Raw genomic sequence first — 21540 nt, 5'->3', positions numbered from 1 at the left:
TGGTCATGGATCATCATTTCACCTCTGCGGTGAATGGTCGGTGCTCCCGTGTTCTGGAAGTGCAGGTCCTGATCCTGCCTTGGCCACACGTTGGGTGGGCGGCCCTGAGATGTTTGTTTAGTGTCAGTCAAGTCCTGGAGGTCATGTAAGGCATGAGAGAAGGTAGAGGTCTTGTTTTCTACAGGAGAAAGCATGCTGGGATTAGGATCAGCCCAGGAGGGAAGTTTACTGTATATAAAAAGAAAAAAAGACAAAACCCAAACAAACCCCAGTACAGGAAACACCATCCTTACTTCAGCAAAGGGACCATATTTTTAAGATCACTGTACAGCCTGGTGTAATGAATTAGCCACCAAAACTGAGCTTCTCCCAGAGGTGTCCAGTCTGAAATGATTGCTGGTTCCCTTACTGTCTGTCCCACTTCCTTCTCTTTGTTCCCTTTCAAAGCTCTGCGTGGCAGCTTGAGGTGTTGGACCCAGTTTAGTTCTTTGTTTAAGGCACTGCAAGGTGACAGAAACCATTTGTTTCTCCCTGTTCTGACCCCACAGGACTCAGAAATCTCACTTCCCACATATTTTAAAACTGTGTAGCCTGGACCTTGGCAATACTTGAGCTTCATGGTATGCTGGAGCAGCCCTGACAATGGAATGGTGGCTCCAGCCCCTCCTGGGCTTTTGTTTAAACTCCTGATTATTGGAGCAGCTCTGCAAAGGGTCATTGAGCTGCTGCAGCTCTGATGGTAATGGACACAGCAGGCCTGGCCCTTCAGATACAGATGATTCTTGCTGCTGCCTTGACCAATGGCCACGATGACACCGTCCTTGAAATGAAGTAGAATCACTTAAAGAGCCTGCAGAGTGTTCATGTGAACAGTAGCTGCAGGCAAGTGTTGTATCTGGATAAGAGGGCTTTGCTGTCCAGCCACGTTTGGAATTGCCTGGCTACCAAGAGGCAGGATTTAGACTGCTTTTCATTCTGCAAGTGTGTTTTGCCAGGCGTGAATGAGAATGCCCTGCTGATCCCAGCCTGGGCTCTTTCGGGGGGGCTGGTGTTGATGGAACTCACTGCTGGGCTCTGCCCCGCTCACAATCTGGCTCCCTGACCCAGCAGGGTTTGTTCTGAAACACGAGATGAGCTGGAATAAATGAGAAACATTTGAAACCCTCTTCTGAATGAGTCTGGAGAATGCTTCACTTCTAAAAGAGAGCTTCCTGACCTCGTTATCCATTTGCAATCACAGTTATTCCGCTTTGATAGTAATAGTTTGACTGTCCTTACAGTAATTGCTTACCTCGAAAGATGATAATTTAAAAATAAAAAAAAATCCACCACTTCTTGTGCATCCTTGTGTCCCAGCTGGGCTAAAATGATCTCTTATGACGGTTCTCAAGAGGCAGCAAGTTTCCTGTGAGTGGCAAAGACTTCCTTGCCAGAACTCTTGAGTCAAAAAAGAGAAGAAGCTGTTGGATGGTTCTGCACGAAAAGCCTCTAAATTCTTCCCAAACTAAGTTTCGTCCTAGAGGTAAAAATACTGACGATGTAGCTGTTTGAAAATCAGTTGTAGGCAAAGTGTTGAGATGGAGTATCTGACCTTTTAATGTTAATTAAGCTTTCTAGGTAAGAGGGAATGACAGATCAGCATAGAGGCTTGTTAATTTTTCATGGAGTCTGTCTTACATTCCTGAAGCAGAAAACACTTTGTGGGCTTCGGTGTTTTCTCCCAGACATTTTGCAAGGCCAAGATAAGGAGGAGCAACTGTCAGCCAGGTGCCCTGGAGCTTATCTGGGTGTTTTTGTGTTCTCTTGGAGAAGTTTAATCAAATAAGTCTGTAAATATGTGGAAGTAGTTGCAAGTAAATGAAGTGCTGTGTTTATGTTGGAATGTTAACTGAAGTTTCTTTGCCTGCCTTTATAAAGTCTTGCAGCTCTCTTCCTGCTTTTCAAAAGGCTCAAGGGTGTCTGAAGCAGGAGTTTGTGAATATTAGTTGAGTTTTATTACTGAGATATGCTTATGAACAGAAGGGAACATTCCTCAATAAACAGATCAATGGCAGGCTGTAAGTGGGAACAGTCTGTCGAGAATTGTATCTAATCCTTATAAAAATCTCTGTTCTTCATGTGGAAAACTCCGTTATAGCTCTGAGAGTCACTAATGCTGTTCTCTTCTTCATTCCTGCTGCCCTAGGAAGGAGAAAATAATGATAAGTTCTTCACTCACCCCAAAAATGCCAAAGCACTCGCTGCCTACCTCTTTGCACACAACCACCTTTTCTACCTGATGGAGCTGAGCACGGCACTGCTGCTCCTGTTGCTGTCCCTCTGCGAGGCTCCAGCGGTCCCTATGCTCCGTCTGGGCATCTTTGTAAGTACTCTGGGGCAAAATGAAGAAGTCTGCTTGCTCTGCAGTGTGGGTAAGAGGAAAAAGAAGGCCAAACAGAGAGGAAGAAGGAGGCACTGAGAGGAATAAACCCACCTGGCTTGTTCTGTAAGTGAGTTGTCAGCAGATAGGGGAGCCAGCAAAGCTTCCTTTTCCCATCTGATGTGCACAGACCACAATGAAAGCGACACGTATTTCGTATTATCAATTTGTGCAGTTCTTAAATTTTGTAACAGAAGTGTGTGGTTTTTCTTTTTTCTTGAGATAACTCAAGAATCTGCATGCTTTGGGGTGGTTTTAAGGTCATTGTCAGGGTTGGTGCCGTTACCCCAGCCTAGAACACAAAGATGTCAGCCTGGGACAGGTTGCTAAACCTTCTCCTGTCCTCTCCTCCCAGTGTTGTGAGGACTCTTTTTAATGAGTGTGTGAGTGACTTGAAGTGTTATGTCCAAGCTGCACAAAGTGCAGGTTGAGAGAAGGGGTAATACACAAACTGGTGTGTACCTCTGTGAGTCCACATCCACTTCATGAGGTCCCACTGTCAGGCACAGTGTTAAGAGCTGCTGTTGTTCATGAGAGAATCTACTGCTGCTTTTGGAGCTGTTATGGCACCTTAGGACCGTGCCAGAGGTGTAAACCAGCCTTGATAACCCTGGGGTCCTCAAAATGAGTCAGGGCTGCACAACTCAGTTCGGGTTTTGAGCTGTGACTAAAACTGAGGTGGTAAGAAAATCCTGTTGTCTTCTTTGTGGTGGATTTTGCATCTTCCAACAGAGAAGGGGCCCTTCAGCACTGCACAGAGCAGCATTGTGATCCAGAGCTTGATCAGGACCCTCTCTGTGGTTGTCCAGAATGTCTAGTTCAAGGGAAAACCCTCCTCTGTGTAAATTGTCCCTGCCTCCCTTCCTGTGTTTCACTAAAAAAATTACAGTCTCAATCTTTCTTAAAAGTGTTTCTGCTCAAGTTACTGGTGTCTTGCCCTTGTGTTTCAAATGTATCTCTAAGTTTTTTGGATGTGTTGCTCAAGTCCAAAAGGGACAAGGATTTCAGGAAAATCTGGCCTGATTAGAGGAAAATTGCACAGGCTTTAATGAAAGCCCAAAGCAGTAAATACAGAAATTTTGAAAACCAGTGCTGTGCTAGCTTTAATAGAGTGGCCTTGGGTTTTCCTGTGTGCTGTGCTTAGACTGTTGTGCTTCTTGAAAAAGGAGGGGCAGAAGTGTGGCCTTTGCTGTGCTGCTGTTTACAATCAAACCTGTGTTGTGACAGGTCCATGCAACCCTGGAGCTGTTTGCGTTAATCGTGGTCGTCTTTGAACTCTCCATGAAGATGAGGTGGCTGGGCTTCCAAACCTTTATCAGGCACAAAAGGACTATGGTAAAGGTAAGCTGTCAGTGTTTCCTCCTTCAGCATCCAAAGAACCAGATTAAATGTTGGCCTGCACTGCAGCAGAGCTGACGTAGCCACGTGTCCCAGCTGCCAGATGATTCATGTGAGATCTCTCAGCTCTCAGGGACACCTCCCATCCCTTCAAGCGTCCAAATAAACAGGTGGCCAGCAAAAGCTTTGCCTTTCCCAAAAGGAGGCTGCAGCTGTGGCTCTCATCACCCCCCTTTTTTGCAGACCTGCGTGCTGTTTGTGCAGTTCATAGAGGCCATCGTGGTGCTGGTGCGCCAGACCTCGCACGTCCGGATCACGAGGGCCCTGCGCTGCATCTTCCTCGTGGACTGTCGCTACTGTGGGGCTGTCAGAAGGTGATGCTCAGCTGGCTGGATGTTCTGCTGTCATGCCTGGGGCTGGGCAGGAAAAGCACCCAGATCCTGCAAGCATCCCGGGAAAACCAGTGTCTTTCACGGGCATTTCAGGTCTTGGAGATGTTTTAGTTGTACCTTGTGTGGATTGCTCACAGCACGCTGTGCTGTCCTCACGTGTACAAAGCACCTCACAGAGCCCAGCACATGAGTGTGGCTGCATTGCCTCTGCTCCCTGATTTGCCTGTAAGCTGCACAATGAATCAGAGTCAGTCTGAAGAAGGAGAGCTGACAGTGTGACATTAGTATTGTTTGCAGTACCTGAGAGCTGACTGTGAAGGACAGATGGGTAGCTTGGAAACCATCTTAATTTAGCAAGCCTTCTACTTTTAATCCTTGGAGGGAGTGGGAAGAAAGCCCTCAAGTGTGATGTGGTGGTGGTTGGTTTTTTTTTTTCCCCCTGACAACCTGGAGGAGTAAACGTGCAAGTTTTAGTTTATTAATGTTTTCTTATTTTTCAGAAATCTGCGACAGATCTTCCAGTCCCTCCCACCATTTATTGACATTCTTCTCCTCCTCCTTTTCTTCATGGTGATTTTTGCTATTCTAGGTAAGTTGTATTTATGGAAGGTGAAGTTATTAACCAGTTATTGTCCAAAATCAACACCAAGAGCTTGGATGAATATAAAACTGATCATATTCAGAGTCCAGCCAGGATCTTCCATTTATCCCATTTCATCCACAGTCATCTGGAAGGCAGAATTAAAGATCAAAAAAATCTGGAAGCTGGGTATTTGATTTTGAGGCAATCTGGAAGATTTTGACCTCTTTCAGAGCACAGTCAGAGGTGTGTGTTTCCAACTTCTGCTTCCATCACCTGTTCCTCAGTCTTGTTAGTTTAGTTTACATCCCCACAAATGCAAATGTCTGCAGTGTACCTGGTACAGTCCAAACCATGCCCAGAAGGTTTGTTTTCCAAAAGGATCAGTGGACATCTATTGGCAAATCTCTATGGAGAAGGCCTTTCAGATGCTCCCATCTTCGTGGTGTCAGAGAGGACTTACTGTTGATGTGATCTTCCCTTTGGGAACTGCTTTGCTGCTTGACATTAAACAGACTTTATTTTTGTTTGTTCTCTCCCCCTGTCTCTCCTCCTCTACCTTCTCTGCTGCTTCTTTAGGTTTTTATTTGTTTTCTCCTAACCACTCTGACCCGGTGAGTATCTTGACTCTTTCAGCTGCAGCTCGAGTCTCATTTGACATGCCTGAGGCTCAGACATTACTGTGCAGGCATAACTTATTCCATGTGATCCCTGGGAGACCAGGTGCCGGCTGGTCCAAGGCTGCCTGGCAGTGTCACCCTGCTTTACCCCTTACTGGGAAGGAAGACTGTGCAGGGAACTGCCTCAAAGACAGGGTGTCCCAGAGGGGATGTTCACACAGAGTTGTTCCTTGTTCTTGATGTCTTAATCCAGTCAAAAGAGCCACCTGCCACTGTCCCCAGGGGAGGAGGTGTCTGGGTGAAAGCTCAGCTGCTTCCGCTGCGGCGGTCGGAGTCCAGCAGCCACAGGTTCCTGCTGCTACCCAGGCTGTGGCTTGCTGGGAGTGACTACCACCAAAAAGCATAGATAAGCTGTTGTTTTAACCCTTAATCTTTGCCAAGGGACTTTAAAAAGGACCAGTGCAGAAGTACTTTTCCCTAGGGAAGGCATCAGGGAGTTGTGGAAGCGCGAGTGGGTGGGTTGGTTGTTTTTTTGAACGAAATGTCCCCGTGAAATTCTGCTTGCGTTTTGTCATGGGAGCTTTTTCTTTCAGTACTTCAATACTTTAGAGAACAGCCTCGTGAATCTCTTCGTGCTTTTGACCACTTCAAAGTAAGTTCATGCTCTTCTAGCTCAGTCTTTCCCTTTGTCCAAAAGGAGTCTAGCAGAGCCGAGAGTTTATCTGCAGAAATGCTGTCTCCAAATGTGTGACCCCTTTCCTCTGTGTCAGAGATTTCCAGTGTCAGCCTGCATGGGAAGAACTGGTATTTCATTTTGCTTTAGGACACTGTGACCTCAGCTGCAGAGTTATCTCTGAGGACTCAGACTGCTTCATCACTACGAGGGCAATAAGGGGGGAAACAGCTTTATTAGGCCTTGGCCCAGGAAGGGAAAGTTAGTGTTTGTGCTCCTTTGTCAGCCAACAATTGGCTGTTGAGAAGTAACTTCCTATTCCTCTGCTTCAGTTCACTTATCTGCTAGGAAATTGGTATAACAACAGTGGGTAAACATTGGTCTGCTGTCAGGGAGAGCTCTCATGATTAGGAAATTAGCAAAGGATGGAATAAGTCTTAGATTGTAACACACTGAGGCTCTACTGCTGTTGTTGTTAAGTATCAAAGCACAACCCTTAGCCACGTCACAAATCCCGTTTGGTATTTGGGATGTGAAAGGAATTTGAATTTCAGAGTGCTTTCCTTATTTATTTCTTTCATTGTGCCCCCATGTTCTTGCTGCTCATTGCTGGGCACAGAGTTCTGTGTCATGAGCAATGACACGTTTTGCAGAAATGTGCAGATCTTGGGATGTGAGTTTACACACACACACACACCCCCTGTGTCCTGTGCCTCTTGCCTGTGTAGTGGGAAGTGTAACATGAGCTATTTGGTGCTTAAACTTGTGTCCTTTGGGATGCAGTTTCCCTGATGTGATGATGCCATCTTACGCCCGGAACCCCTGGTCCTGTGTCTTCTTCATCGTGTATCTCTCCATTGAGCTCTACTTCATCATGAACTTGGTGAGTCCCCAGTGAAGCTCTTGACTTCTCTCTGCCTGATTTTGGAGCTCATTGCCCAGCAGAGTCTTCCCCACTCCCAGAGAAGTGGCAGCTTTGCTACAGACAGGACTCTTTTCAGTGTTTAACCGCGAGGAATTGAACTAAATCACAGCAAACCAAATGATACAAGCATCTTTCAGCTTCTCTCACATTAATATCGTGCTTGGAGTGACATACTCCCTTGCATGGAATTTATTGTCCTTCTCTGTCTTAATTATTTATCATAAAATGGCATTTTATTATCTGGGCTCGCCTGAAATACTTTGTAAATCAGTTTGAAGGGGATGGAATTACTCAGTGTGGCAGGGCTTGAGTGCTGATCACTGCAGTGTGAGAGCATGGCTGCTCAGGGGAGGGTGTGAGTGGTGGAATAGGGTTTGCCAAAGGAGTTGAGGAGTTCTGCAACCCAAGGTGAGGGATTTGATGCTTGTGGTGGGCTTGGATTTCACTGCTTGTGTCCTAGATAGAGGGTTAGCTTTGACAGTTGTTAGCCAGAGCTCCCTCCCATGGCAGGGTGAGTGCAGAGAGCAGCCCTCAAAACCTGCTTTCCAGGAACGTTTTAACAAACCTGATACTGTTTTCTGTTGGCACGTGTGTGGTTTGGCCTTAGCTGTTAAAACCCACTAGCAAGTGTTGAGAGGCCAGAAACACCTGGACCTCCTCCAAAAAGTGGATGAGTATGTGTGAAGTGAGCCTGAGGATCCCTTTGTGGATCCCTTACGCCAGCAAGACCTCACCGGCTCCATTCTGCCTCAGCCAGCACTTAGTAAATTCCTGCTGGAGGCAGGCAGGATATTCCCACCTGTCTGGGAAGCCCTGGCTCAGGTAGCTGCAGAGCACAAGGATCAAATCACGACTTTCTCTCCTGTCTTCCCTCTCAGCTTCTCGCTGTGGTGTTTGACACTTTCAATGACATCGAGAAGAGGAAATTCAAGTCCCTGCTGCTGCACAAGCGCACGGCCATGCAGCACGCCTACGGCCTGCTGGTCACCAAACAGGTACAGGGCTCTGCCAGCTGCCTTAACACCACCCCTGGGCTGGAGTGGCTAAAGGGCAGCTTCCAAAAAAAGGTGATTTATGTCTGTTGGTTGTAATGATACTCGCCAAGGGCTGCTGGTTTTTGCAGTTGTGTAACTCAGCACTCCGAATTTCAGCCCCGTGTGAGGTTATGGGGGTGGCTTGATAAAATCAGTGAAAATTTTTTTCTGGAGTGAATGTGATCATTGCTTTCTCTCTGATTCGGTTTGGGTCACTTGAGGACTTGCTTGACTTACTCAGACACCAGTACTGAGAGGAGGGGTGGGTCATACAAGTGAAGGTACAGTCCAGTTGCTGGATCCTGCACGAGTAAACGGTGTAGAAATAGAAGTAATTCACCTACAAACAACTTTTTACAAGCACTTGGGAGAGGAGGTTGATTTCTTGCTTAACCTGTGGAGCAGCATGAGAAATAAGGCCCAAAAATAACTAACCCACTTCTAGTAGATTAGTTCATGATTAGTTCACATGGCTGATAGTCTTTAAAAAGTGCCAGTAATGGGATCTGTTACCTGTCTGTTAATTGCCCAAGAAGAGGCCTTGAATTCTGCTTGGGGTGCCTGGTTGGACTATTTTCAGGCAATGGGACAACAGGGAACAGTTCTGCTTTTGCTGGAGGGACCAATTGCCAGGAGAGCTTCTGATCTCTGTGCCCTGGGATAAGTCTGATACGTTAAAGTAATAGCTTAGGGTACTTTGGGGGCTCAGTTATAATGTATGAAATCCTGCTTAAAATAAATCCAGAGTGAGAATCAAATGCCCTTGCCTCTGCATATTCCTACCTGATGTCACTGCTTATGACAACATTCCTTTGTTTCCAGAGGCCATCTGGAATTTCCTTCAGGCACTTTGAAGGGCTGTTGCGGTTCTACAAGCCTCGGATGTGTGCCAGGGAGAGATATCTCACCTTCAAAGCACTGAATCAGAGCAATACTCCTTTAGTCAGGTAGGATGGTCTTCCTGCTGCACCCAGAGCAGGGAGGTTGCTCCAATCCTTGATGTTTGGCTGGGCTTCCTAGCGGGTTTATGGAATGAGGGTTGTTGTCTGAGATGTGGGGATAGAGTTATGCGATCGAAGGGATTTGTCTGGGAAGCAGGAGCTTGGAGGGGTGGGTACCCTGAGAGCTGAGGTTTTCCTTCAGAGGTGATGGAGTTCCTGCATGCCCTCTTGTGGATACAACGCTGTGCTGGCACTCACAGGCAGGATCTGCTTCCCATTCCTGTGCCAGAACAGAGGAGCCAGAAATTGGGGAACAGCACTAGAGCCTGCGAGGAGATTTCTTCACACAGCGCAGCCTCGGCAGCTTAACAAGTTTTTGCTTTTTTCCAGCAACTGGCTGTTCCCCCCAGGGTTTTGTTAATTAAAATCTGGTTCTGCTGGTGCTTTCAGGGCTGCCATTCTCTGTGTTATGAGGCAGAGAATTGTCATTCTGGTGGGTGGGTGCAGCTGATACCAACCAGCAAGGAAGCAGAGGGAATTAGAGCAGGAGATCTTCTCCTCCTTTTTCTTTGTTCTGGCCACAGACAGGCTTGGAATGAGTCTCCCATGAAACTGGTGCCGGTGCTTCTCCTTGAAGTCAAGTGCCATGGAGAAGTATTGAAAATGGCATAGGGAGAAAGGCTGAGTTCTTAAATTTAGGCACCTAATGACACCAGTAGGAGTCTGAGAAGTTCAGCATCCTCGCTTTCAGACTCCTAAAAGCTGTTACAGGCCTGACCCCAAACACCTAGACAGGCACTCATGTTCTATGAGTTTCTTTGCTTTCGTGTCCTTTTTTCAAACTTCATTGTTACCTTGAAAGGAAAATGTGCAAAGATGTTAGAAAAGGGCTGTATGAGTAATTAAGGCAATAGTCCAAGACTTCTTCGTGAAGAGCAGTGCAATCTCTATCCCTTGGCGTTGTCATCTAAGCCTCAGGTCTTTTCTTTCAGTGGTAAAATTCTGGAGTTCAGTAGAGTCAGAGTTTCCTTTAAGGGCTGAAGTATTACAGAAAGGAGATTCTGGCTATTGTTAGTCAGGAACCTTTGGCCAGACTGAGAAGAGGTCAGTGTTGAGTTCTGTCAGTTGTGGCTGCAGTTCTAATAAGGAGTTAATAACTTCCAGGGACTCTCTGCTGCTGATGACAAGGACACTTAAGAATCTAGTCAACCTCAAGGCTCTGATCAGATTTTTCTTTCTGTTTTGCAGTCTAAAGGATTTTTACAATTTCTATGAAGTTGTTGGCTTAAAATGGAAGGTAAGTCTTTGTTGGGTGGAGAAGAGGGGAAGTGTGTGTAGGAGGGAGAGCAAAGGAGACCAGTGGTTAGAGAGAAGCTGGGTAAGAAATAAAGGCAGTTGAAAAGAAGCAGATGAAGGGGATAAGGTGGGTCTCCATCCCTGCCTTTTTTTTTTTTGTGTGGATGTAGCACTGGCTGCTGCTGATCGTGGCTGTTCTGCTTCCAGGCAAAACGAAACCGCGAGCACTGGTTTGATGACCTTCCACGGACAGCATTCCTCATTTTTAAAGGTAACAGGCTGTGTTTTCATGGCAACACGTGTTCAACTAACAGGAAATCATTTCTTTACAAAGGCAGGGCACTCTGAGGGGACTTTCTCTTATGTCCCTGGTAAAAGGCCTATTAACTAACTCCCTGTGTATCCAGAGCCTCCAAGGAAGATTTCTGTCCTGTAAATATTCCCCATGCCCTGCCCCAAACCCTGGCTTCCTGAAAATAAGAGGCTTCTTGGCAGAAGCTCCATAGTAAATCAGCCCCTGAAGTCGTGCAGGACTGTATTCCCTTCTCAGCACAGAGGTTAGGTGGGGATTTACAATTGCTGAATCCAGGAGAGTTTCCAGAGTTTCTCCGTATTCCAGATAGCAGTGACTGTGGAGAGGGATTCAGAACTAGTATATAGGGACAGAAAAGGCACCTCAGAGGATAAGGACGGTGAGTTCACTAAAATTTTAGGGGACATTTGAACTTAGTCCCAAAGAAGTAAAATTTAATAATCTGCTGATCTGTTCTGCTGAGGATTGGTATGAAAAATGTCCCTAGGGGGAAGATAGAGGAATCTGTGGTATGGAGGACTGTGTAAACATTTTTTTCACCATACTTTCCTTCATGCAGGCATCAACATCCTTGTGAAGTCCCGTGTGTTCCAGTACACCATGTGTAAGTAGAAGTAATGAGCTCCCTTGCTGATGTGGGTCTGGTGTGCTGTGTCTGCGTGGTGTGGCCTGGGCTGTGGTCTGAGCCATGGCTCATATACAAATTTTGGAGTTTTGGTGGAGAGGAAGAGAATTGTTTACTTGTACCAAGCGCTGCTGCAGCCTGGGCTCTCAGCTCTCACCCTGGAGAGGCTCCCAGGGTCACTACACAGCACTCCTGTGGGTCTGCTTGCATTTAGGTAGGTTGGTGGTTAGCTTTCCCAAGCTTGGGGGTTTTATCCATCAGCTGAAGGATGCTGGATAAGGAACTGCCTTGCCAGTCAACCACATTCTGTTTGCACTCCAGGAGGTGCAAGTGCCCTCACTGCTGGAGGGATTGCTTGGCAGCTGTGCTGCCTGTGAGGAGGAGTCTGTGCTCCTCTTCTCTAGAGGAGAAAAACTGCTTCCTCGTGGTGCTACCTGCTGTGTTGTAAATGATCTCTTCCTACTCAGTAATTTGGGGCTTTTTTGAATGTTGGAGAAGCAGTTTTTGTAAATTGGGATGCTAAACTAAAGAGAGGAGATGGAGTGAGGTCTGAATGAAAAGAAGTCCTGCAGCTTCAGATTTGAATGCTGGGGAGCAGTTATAGATCCAAGTGGAAAGGACTTTGTCCTGCACTGTTGGGGACCCAGTGGTTCTCAAGGTCTTGCTCCAGAACTAGGAAGAAGCTGGAATACACAGCTAATAATGTGGCAGAATATAAGATAATTATGATTAAAAATGATTGAACATGATTCAGACTGTTGTTTTGGTTTAGTTTGGTTTCGTTCTGAGGATAAAAGTAGTGCATCTGTTAATGGCCTGGGAAAAGTCAGGGTAGAAGACTCTTCCAGTTTATGAGTTCTGTTTGAATTGAATTGGAAACTATGACCTTGTCACTTGTCCTATATTGTACTTTTCTGTTAGCCTAGGAAATGGATGTCCTCTGGTCCAGGAGTGGCTTTGCTATGGGTTTTTACTTTGTTTTCCAGATACTGTGGTGGCTGTGAATGGAATTTGGATTCTTGTTGAAACCTTCATGCTGCAAGGTAGGAAACATCACAGCTTGTTTCTTGACTGGGATGCTGGGGGGTTGAAAAAAAGGGAAGGCTAGAGAAAGCTGTTCTTTTGTCTTGCAGGAGGGAATTTCTTCTCCAGGAACGTCCCATGGAGCTACATAGTCTTCCTCACAAGTAAGCTGATGCCTCCCAGCAGAACTGTGTCATTTCATGAGGATTTGGGAGGGGAACTGAAGTTATAAATTAGCCACAGGCATAGAGCCTCCCTCCAGAACAATGCTGTGCCTGGCAGGGATCACCAGCATCCTCTCAGCCCTGTGTGAGCACTGCTGCACTGTCCCACAGCTCTCTGTGTCACGTCATCTGGGAGCCTCTTACCCCTGCTGCAGCTCTGCAGAAGCTGCTGTGTGACTCTTGGAGCTGGTTCGAGCCCAGAGAGCAGAGAAGCCTCATCTGTCAGGCACAGCGTGCAGAGTGAAAAGGTTTCCAGGCTTGTGATGGCTCTGTGGGAGGTTGCTCTGTGCTGCACCAGCTATTCCAGGAGGCATTCCCAGCTCTGATCTGATTGCAGCTGCGAGCTGGCTCTCTGCCACACACAGCAAGGCAGGCCTGGTGGAGTACAGAGCACAGGGACGTGCTGAGGAGTCTGAAAGCACTGGATGAGCTACTTGACAAGATGAATTTTCTAACTGAACATCATCCCCTCCATGAACATGTACCTTAGTCTTCCTTTCCAGCCCAAGTATAAACAATTACATCTTCATGTGCTGGTTCATTGCACTGTGATGTGAATTCAGTGCCATGCTGCTGACAATGTCTCTTGCTCAGGGAGAAACAAAGTATAGCTCCATTGAATCAAAACAGTGTGTACAACTGCAGCAGGAGGTTCTTTGGGAGGTTGCTACCTCTTATGTGACTGCTGGGGAGCTCTAGTGCTTCCCTGGCCATTAGTCTTCAAAACACTTGTTATGGAAGTTTGAAGGCAGAGGTGCTCTGCAATTCCTCTTTTCACAAGGATGTTGTCATCCAGCTCTTCCCTTTGCTTCTCACCCACCTCTGCTCCTTGGAAGCTGGAAAGAAAGATTTTGGGATGACATACTTGCTGTTATGATGTTCTTTAACCTACAGGTCCTGCCAGAACAGAGGGTGAAGTAAATGGCTCTTCCTTGAAAGGATCTCTCTCTCCCTGTAGGTCAGGGCAAGGCTGTGGGATGTGGATATGTTCCACAAAAATAGAAGGAAGTAATAAGGCAGGACCAAATTCCCAGCACCCCTTTCTGGCTTTTGCTACAAGGAGCTTGTCCCTCAACATTTATAGCATGTTTTCCAGCTAAGTGTTTTGTGCACTGTTCTGGAGAGAAGTCACCATGAGGAACAGGAAAATGTGTTGATTTGGAGAGGAAATGTCTCTTTGGCACCTCACTGAGAATAAGGAGGGTGGGTGGGAATCCGTTAAACCTCTGTCAGAAGTTCTGCACCAAAAGCACCACACATCCATGAGGACAAACCTTCTCATGAGCCTTCCTTGTGATGCTGCCCCTTCCTGACCATGGCTCTCCTCTTGTCTTACAGTCTATGGTGTGGAGCTGCTCCTGAAGACCACTGGGCTGGGGCCTGTGGAGTACCTGTCCTCAGGCTGGAATCTGTAAGTGCACACTCACGTCTTTGGGTTAGAAAGACCCAACTTCTGAGTCTTTAAGCCTGTAAAGAAGGCCGTGAGGAGGCTTTTATAATTCTTCTGCCCTTGGCCTCGTGCACCTCGTGAGGCTGGAGCAGCACCAATAGCTCTTCTCTGCAGAAACACCAGTGATAAATCACTGCTCTTACTTTATTTACTTTATTTTATACTTTTCTTTCCAGCTTTGACTTCTCAGTCACCCTGTTTGCATTTTTGGGGCTCATGGCACTGGCTTTTGACATGGAGCCGTTCTACTTCATCGTGGTCCTGCGGCCCCTCCAGCTGCTGAGGTGAGCTGGGAAGGCTGGGGGGAGGATCCAGAGAGCAGGTGGGAGGAAACAACCAGGCTTGTTTTCCATCAATCCCCTTGGGGACCGAGCTCCTTACCAGGAGAGGGCAAGGATTGCTCTGTGGGTATGTGACCATGGCAAGCGGGAATTGCGTGGGGTAATGAGATTAGCCAGAGTTATCAAAATGAACGATAACAAAAAACTTGGGATGGGATATGAAACCCCGTGCTTTGGAGCTTAAGCTGATCTCTAATAGAGATCAAGGGATTTACCAGGGGCAGATTATCCTGTGTCTGCCTTCGTGGGGTTCTTACACCTCCTCTAAATTGTCTGATGCTGTTCAGAGAAAAGCTCTTCTGTCAGGGTGAGACGGTCTGAGCCAGTTTAATAATTTCCATTGAATTACCAGAAATTACAGTTTTCAAAGGATGCTGCTTTCTAGGGTGAAGTACAAGCCCTGCTCTAACTGCATCTCACACTTTAAGCAAGACCACAGCCTGTAACCTCTCTGCAGCTCAGTGAGCAGGGGCTGATTAACCCTCTCGTGTCGAGGTACATTCACCTTCACAAATGCCTCAAGAGCCACAGAAGGAAGGGATTTGAGGCAAAGTGTTTTGATAAAAACAAGCTAATGTAATTTAGCTCTTCAGTGAGGATTTAAAGAACACTTTATGACACTCAAGGGGGAAAAAAAAATGTTTTCTCAGTTCCTGCCCTGCCAAGGCCTGTTTGGCAGCTGTGTTTCTCTGTAAAGGCTGATGGAGATGCCAAATCTTAAATTAGCAGGCACAATGTAGTTTTCTTTCATCAATTTTTACTGGGTCAGGGGGGAAACACAGAAAAGCTTGTGTCTGAGGGAAGGAGGAATGAATCCTGACCCTGTACACAGGACTAGTTTAAGTTCTGATGATTTTTAGGTTTTTTAAAGAGCTATTTATGCATCGTGCTGTGTAAAAAGACAGAGACTTTTTTCCTTGAGATCCTCAGTCCTGTAAACACTTAGTTGAATGTGCCATAAACAGTCAGATGGGACAGCAGGGCATCATTAGGTGAGTGGAGACCACTTGAGCAAGAGCAGACCCCGTGAGTTTGGTGTCAGGAAACCTTGCTGTCGTTGAGCTGGGAGGAAGAGAGAGCTGGGATACCCCCTTTAACTGTTTCCTCTGACACCAGGAGAGCTGCAGGGTGGAGGTAACTCCTGACTTCTCTTTCCAGGTTATTTAAATTGAAGAAACGCTACAGAAACGTCCTCGACACCATGTTTGAGTTGTTCCCTCGGATGGCCAGGTACCAACTGCTTGTCTTTGAGTGGTGATGGGGAGTGGAGGTTTAGTGTCCAGGGCTGGGTTCAGGACAGGGAGCTGTCAGACCTGCTAAAGGGATTTATGCTCTGATCTGCCAGTAGGTCGTTACTGATTCTTCCCTGTGCTGCAGTGGGGTGTTAAATCTTCCAGTTCCTTGGAGCAGTATATGATAAGCAACACTCCAGCACCCTGGGCCTCCCCCTGCTTTTGTGTGAAGAGCATAACTAAGAGTAAATGCTTGTTTTAATTTTTCTCCCCCATCCCAGCTCTTGCTGAGAGGGGAGGCCCATTTGGGAGGAACGTTGGCATGAATGTACTGAGCCCCAGATGTTTCCCTGTCCTCAGCAGAGCCACTCCAGAGCATTATTGAAGTGGTGGGGCAGAGGGAGGTTGGTGTTTGAGTGGGGTGTCCTCAGCTCTGATTCCCTTGCAAGGAGGTCTGAGCAGAGCTGTGTTGGCTGGAGAGCCCTGCTCCTGGCACAGTCCCTGCACCCGAGGACGTGGAGAGGGCAGAAACAGTGTGTGGTGTTCTTTGTTAAAGAAACTGTGGAGAGACGTTTTTGTAACAGAAAAGGACAGACTGGGAGGGAATCCAGGCTGCTCTTTAGTTTCTCTCTTCAGCAAGTGGCAAGTTCTTTGTCCAAGGACTTCTTGAATGAGAGCAGGCAAAGAACTGCAGAGCCACAGCAGTATGGGAAGGTTGTGTGGGGTTTTCAGTGCTGCTTCCCATCCCTTGGAAATTCCTTCCAGAGCAACCAGCCTGGGATTTTGTGTTTCCTTGCCTTAGCAACTCTTTAACAGCACAGTACTCTTTCTGTTTTTGCCTCCAGTCTGGGTTTAACCCTGCTGATCTTCTACTATTGCTTTGCCATTGTTGGCATGGAGTTCTTTGCTGGCGTGGTCTACCCGAACTGCTGCAAGTGAGTACCTCAAATCCATCCCCCTCAGCAGTGCTTTTGGTGCTCAGCCAGCAGCAGTGAGCTCTGGCAGCTCTATTTCCCTGTGGAGAAGGGGCCAGAGGATGGGGCTCAGTGGGGTTTTTGTAGCTCAGGCCACACGTGGTGAAAATGCAGGACATGCTTCACTTCTCTTGTTCCATCCCTGAAAGTGTCCAAGGCCAGGCTGGAGGGGGCTCTGAGCAACCTGGTCTAGTGGAAGGTGTCCCTGCCCATAGCAGAAGGGTTGGAATGAGATGGTCCTTAAGGTCCCTTCCAACCCAAATCATTCTATGCTTCCGTGATGCCAGAGTTGCTTGGCCAGATGTATTAAATATTTAGACCTCCCTTTGTACCAAGATGAATTCACCTGGTCCTGTAAGCTAAGCTGTCCTGTGCCCTTTTCATCTTAAATTATGACAGACCACTTGGGAATGTCAAGCTTTAAGGCTGTGAGCCAGGGAGTCCAACTCAAACTCTCAGTTTCTCTGGTGTAATATTTGCAGAGTGGTTAGAAAGTCTCCATGTGCTCCCTGGGCTTGTGCTGAGCTGTGAAGGAAAGGGAATTGCTTTCAGAGGAAAAGGCCAAGAGGTAGAAACTGCCCCCATGCTCACCATCTTCTAGGGGGGTTGGTATTTATAATCCTTGAGATTTTCCTTGCTTTTCTAGTCTCTGCTGATTCTATGTCCTGGTTTCTCCAACCAGCACAAGCACAGTTGCAGATTCCTACCGCTGGGTGAATCACACAGTTGGCAACAAAACAGTTGTGGAAGAAGGGTATTACTATCTCAACAACTTTGACAACATTTTGAACAGCTTTGGTAAGGGCAGTTCTGTCTGTAGCAAAGATTATTCTGTGTTCCTGCAGAGCTGGGTGGCTCTGTAATGCTGTAATGCTCATGTGAGCCTGGGACTCTCCAAGAGTCCTACTAATGCACCTCAAGCACACAACATCCTGCACTTTCTGTCTGGAGAGCTCCAGCTGACTAATTGTGCCATGACTGTTTTGCAAGGTAGGCAGATGTCTCTTAAAGCCAGCTGGAAGCCATCAGATCTGTTCTGGCTGGTGATCAGACCAGACTTCCAGAGGTGTTTAAGGAGGGCATTAAGTCACTGCCCTTCTAAAGAACCAAAGTGATGCCAATACATTTCTCTAAACCCGCTGATGAAGAATAATTTGAATGTGTTGATTACTCTCCTTGATTTTTCTCAATGTGTGAGCAGAGATGCTTATGTCCTGGAGATTTCAGAGGTCTCCGTGCTCCCTAGTGAAGAGAGTCAGATCTGTTTCTGATTCTTTTCATAAATACAGATTGAGCCATGCTGCTCGTTCTGTGGGTCTGACGCCCTTTGTCTGAAGCAAAGATGAGGGTTTGTGTTGTGTCTCCAGATTTGCTGGCTGTCTTGAAACTTTGGTGTCTAAAAATCACTGTAAAATAGGTCAGGATGGATAAAGCAATTGCCTGTATGTTTTCTCTCCCTTCTGTACAGTCACCCTGTTTGAGCTGACAGTTGTCAACGACTGGTACATCATCATGGTGAGTAAACCTCACCTACCCCGTGTGCACAGACAGCACAGACTCTGCCAGTTGAGCTGGATCTTCCACACCACCACTGCTTCCTTCCCATGGTGATTGGAATGGGCTCAATACTGTCACTTGTTGCCACTCAGCTTTTGGTCCTGATTGTTGGGTGGCATTTGACCTCTGGGATGCTGCTGGGCATGGTTTCTTGTGAATCTTGACCAGCCTTCAGGCCAGTTTTCACAGTCTGGACAGACGAAGTCGCTCTGTGCTCCAGTTTGTCACCCTGCTGTCCGAGCTGTGTTCTCATGGCACAGTGGCTCTCACAGCCACAAGCCTTGAATGATCTGTGTGTTTGTATATAGAAACCTCTCCTTGCTTATCTGCAAGGACCAGCTGGGGCATTGATCACTGCACAAGCAGTCCCTTGGGCCAACTGCAAAGCCAGGAAAGAGAGGGTGTGTTTATGCTGCTTTATGTCTGTTGTCGAGCAGTTAACAGTGACTCTCCCTTCTTTTGTGCACTGCTGATGTCTTCTCTCTCCTCTTCAGGAAGGGGTGACATCCCAAACTACTCACTGGAGCCGTCTTTACTTCATGATCTTCTATATTGTGACCATGGTGGTGATGACAATCATTGTGGCTTTTATTCTGGATGCTTTTGTCTTCCGCATGAACTACACTCGGAAGAACCAAGATTCAGAAGGTCAGAACCTAAAACATTGTGTCTTCTCTCCCTGGTGCCTTATATCTGTAGGAGGGAATGGGATTGGCCAGCAAAGACCAGATATTATATCTTAGCCTGGCTTCCTCAGCTAATTCTTTTGCTTTTGTGTGATATTTCTATCTGGTCTTTCTGCTCTGGCCCTCAGCTCTCCCCTAGCACTCCCCAAAATGTGTGTGGGGGTGTATGTGTTTTATATATATATATGTTTGTGTGTGTGTGCACACCTACAAACTTCAACTACTTGAGCCATTTCAACCAAATTACTTGAAAATTGGAAGTCTGTGTTCATTTCATGAGAGAACTCTAGGAAACATTACAGCAATGATGTAGCAAAGCTCAGCAGCAAACCTTACAGGAAGGGAAGATGATGTCATTTTTTTTAAAACCAATTTCCCTTCCTCACTAATGTACTCACTGGCAGCAGAACATCTCCAAGTGGCTTTTCCAGCATCCAGGCTGATCCTGGTGGTTTGCCAGTGTTCTTTGCCATGACATGGAGGACAACAGGCACTGCCTATCCAATTCTTTCCACATGTCCCAGTGGCACTTAGACTGGTGCTGGTTTTGGACATGCTTTTCTGTACCCTTTAGGAACTGGCAGTGACTGGTCTCTCTCCATCCCCTTGCCCCTGTGAACCATCACTTTTACTCCCTGTCTCCTGAATAGGGGTCTGAAACTGCAGGTACCTTCATAACCTGCTAGTTTAGGTGCTAAAACCACTCTCATCTCTTGTAGCCCTTCTCCTGCTATTCCTTCAGTGAATCTGCACCCAGACTTTTCTATTAATTTTCCATGTAGATTAATCTTAATAATTCTTAACACCTTTCTACAGGAAGGAGCTACAGCTGCTGCACTTGCACATTTAACAGCAGAGAATCTTCCCTGCAGAAACGTGATGAAGGCCCAGGACCCCAATTTTTTTAGGTGCCAGAAGATCAAATTTGTGTGGTGCATGGTAGGAGCCAGGAGTTGGAAACATTTGTCATTGTGATCCCTCTTGCACCCAGTTTGAAGGGAGCAGTGAAGGACATTGGTTAGCTCTGAACTCCCAAGCTCTTTTAGGCAGATGAAGGTCAAAAGGCAGCAACTCCTGTGTGATTGTTTGCTTTCTTAATTTACAGGCAAGCAAAAAGCTACAAGATTTATTATTTTTTAAGTTACTGAGGAGCCTGATGATTTAAAAAGTTGAGAAAATGGTTTGGGCCAGAAAGTTTGCTGGCCCTACACACTAGCTAACTTTTTTCCCTGCCTTGCTGTAGGTCAAGGACATACTTGTTCTAGTCACAAGAGCAGGTACAGGCTGTACCTGACCTCTGACTCAGTCCTGTGTGCTTTAGACTTTGCCTTCCAGGGTTATCAGAGTGGCTGATGAAGCAATGCTCATCTTGGAGACCTTTTCCCCCCCCCCTTTGTGTTTCTTGCCTGTCCAGAAGATAACGGCATTGTGCTGGAGAAGGAGATCTCCAAGGAGGAAGTGATTGGCGTAATCGAGCTGTACAAGAGGAGTTCAGCTGCCACTGAAACAGCTCAGCTGCAGAAGATCGTTTTGCAGATGGACAAATATGGGGTAGGAGGAAACACAGCAGGTTCTCAGCTTCAGGAGGTGGGGGGCATGCCAGGGCCACAAGTGCCTTTTGCTGCCTCAAGAGAGAAAATCCACGTGCCTTTGAGAGCTGAGCTGCTGGAGGGACTCTGCAGCATCACAAAGTTTTGCTGCTCTAGAAAAGTAGCAGCTGAGTCTCCCCTGCTCTCTGAACAGCCTTAGAAAGGGCTTGTCTCTAGTCCCTCCCAGCTTCCCTTAGAGCTGTCCTGGCCCAGTGCTGACTGGAAAAAAAAGTATATTTATTTTTACATTGTCTTGTAATTCTCCTCTGTGCCATCATACACTGAGGCTTGGACAACCTTGGAGAATTATACAGCAATATGATGGCATCCATTCCAGGTTCTTCTCTCCATGGCACAGCTTACATTTTCATTCTAAAACGGGATGGACAACAGGGAGAATGAGCTCTTGTCTCAGATCTGTTGTCTCATGCATCTGGGAAGAGCTTAAGTGGTTGTTGTAGTAATAGCCATTATATTCCTGTATCACCATGACAAAGGGCAGGTGCTGCAGTCTCTCAGGTGACCTTTATTTGCTTTGATTGGATTGGTAGTTACAGGCTGGGCCCTTGTTCACAGAGAAAGCTCAGAATAGGGATGGAAATACTGATCAGAAGCAGTTTTAAAGACAATAAACCAAAGCAGGAGGTTGTCCTCAGCCTTGCAATGACGATGCCAGACCTGAGGTTTCTTTTGCTTCTCAATCCTGCTCATATAATTCATGTGGTCAGAGCGTAATTCTGACTTCAGCTCTCTGTTTACACAATTTCAGAGGTCCAGTCCCACGCAGTAAATGTTATTAGATGAGTTATGAGCCTTGTTCCAGGCACTGATGTTGTGTTCATTTAACTCAATTAAGCACCACTGACAGACACATCCACCCGAGCTACCTCTCCCTCTGTAGTCTTTGGGGATCTGCTCAGTGTGATTAGTCTCAGCTGCAGTGGGTGCCTGCATTTGTACCATTGATGTGCACCCTAAAATGCCTTTTTCCCTTGACTAGAGGAGCCCAGGATAGCCTGAGTTCATCAGTGGGATCATGAAGGATGCCTGAACTTCCAGGACTGATCCTGTGAGCTGCTCAGATTAATGTCTCTTTTGTTTTTTCCTCCTCCTTCCCCCAACTCTTCAGCAAATGTCAACAGTGTTTCTGGGACGCAGATCAAGGACCAAGAGTGATTTGAGTATGAAGATGTATGAGGAGGAGATACAGGTATGTGGGCCTGACCTGGAGATATTAACAGGTCTCTGTGGTGAACAAACCATTGCCTGGAATAACAAACCACCCTTCTAAACACAGGAGACTGCCTT

General features: G+C 46.7%; 1 protein-coding gene across 4 annotated transcripts in view; it reads left to right on the top strand.

Annotated features, from left to right (window-relative positions):
• Positions 1 to 21540, top strand: part of TPCN1 (two pore segment channel 1) — a 45762-nt gene that overhangs the window by 20482 nt on the left and 3740 nt on the right. For all 4 annotated transcript variants that reach the window (XM_032705861.1, XM_032705863.1, XM_032705859.1 and 1 more), the window contains 23 exons: positions 2186 to 2362; positions 3647 to 3760; positions 4001 to 4131; positions 4650 to 4738; positions 5309 to 5343; positions 5943 to 6001; positions 6806 to 6905; positions 7826 to 7942; positions 8804 to 8928; positions 10171 to 10219; positions 10426 to 10489; positions 11091 to 11135; positions 12143 to 12199; positions 12290 to 12343; positions 13742 to 13814; positions 14030 to 14137; positions 15353 to 15424; positions 16272 to 16361; positions 17083 to 17198; positions 17869 to 17915; positions 18452 to 18605; positions 20058 to 20194; positions 21362 to 21442. In XM_032705861.1, coding sequence (XP_032561752.1) covers positions 2186 to 2362; positions 3647 to 3760; positions 4001 to 4131; positions 4650 to 4738; positions 5309 to 5343; positions 5943 to 6001; positions 6806 to 6905; positions 7826 to 7942; positions 8804 to 8928; positions 10171 to 10219; positions 10426 to 10489; positions 11091 to 11135; positions 12143 to 12199; positions 12290 to 12343; positions 13742 to 13814; positions 14030 to 14137; positions 15353 to 15424; positions 16272 to 16361; positions 17083 to 17198; positions 17869 to 17915; positions 18452 to 18605; positions 20058 to 20194; positions 21362 to 21442 — 2094 coding nt within the window. The remainder of the gene's footprint in view (positions 1 to 2185; positions 2363 to 3646; positions 3761 to 4000; positions 4132 to 4649; positions 4739 to 5308; positions 5344 to 5942; positions 6002 to 6805; positions 6906 to 7825; positions 7943 to 8803; positions 8929 to 10170; positions 10220 to 10425; positions 10490 to 11090; positions 11136 to 12142; positions 12200 to 12289; positions 12344 to 13741; positions 13815 to 14029; positions 14138 to 15352; positions 15425 to 16271; positions 16362 to 17082; positions 17199 to 17868; positions 17916 to 18451; positions 18606 to 20057; positions 20195 to 21361; positions 21443 to 21540) is intronic.

Source organism: Chiroxiphia lanceolata, chromosome 18, assembly GCF_009829145.1.
Source record: "Chiroxiphia lanceolata isolate bChiLan1 chromosome 18, bChiLan1.pri, whole genome shotgun sequence".
In the NCBI taxonomy this organism is placed as follows: domain Eukaryota; kingdom Metazoa; phylum Chordata; class Aves; order Passeriformes; family Pipridae; genus Chiroxiphia; species Chiroxiphia lanceolata.
This window is presented reverse-complemented; position numbering and strand designations above follow the sequence as displayed.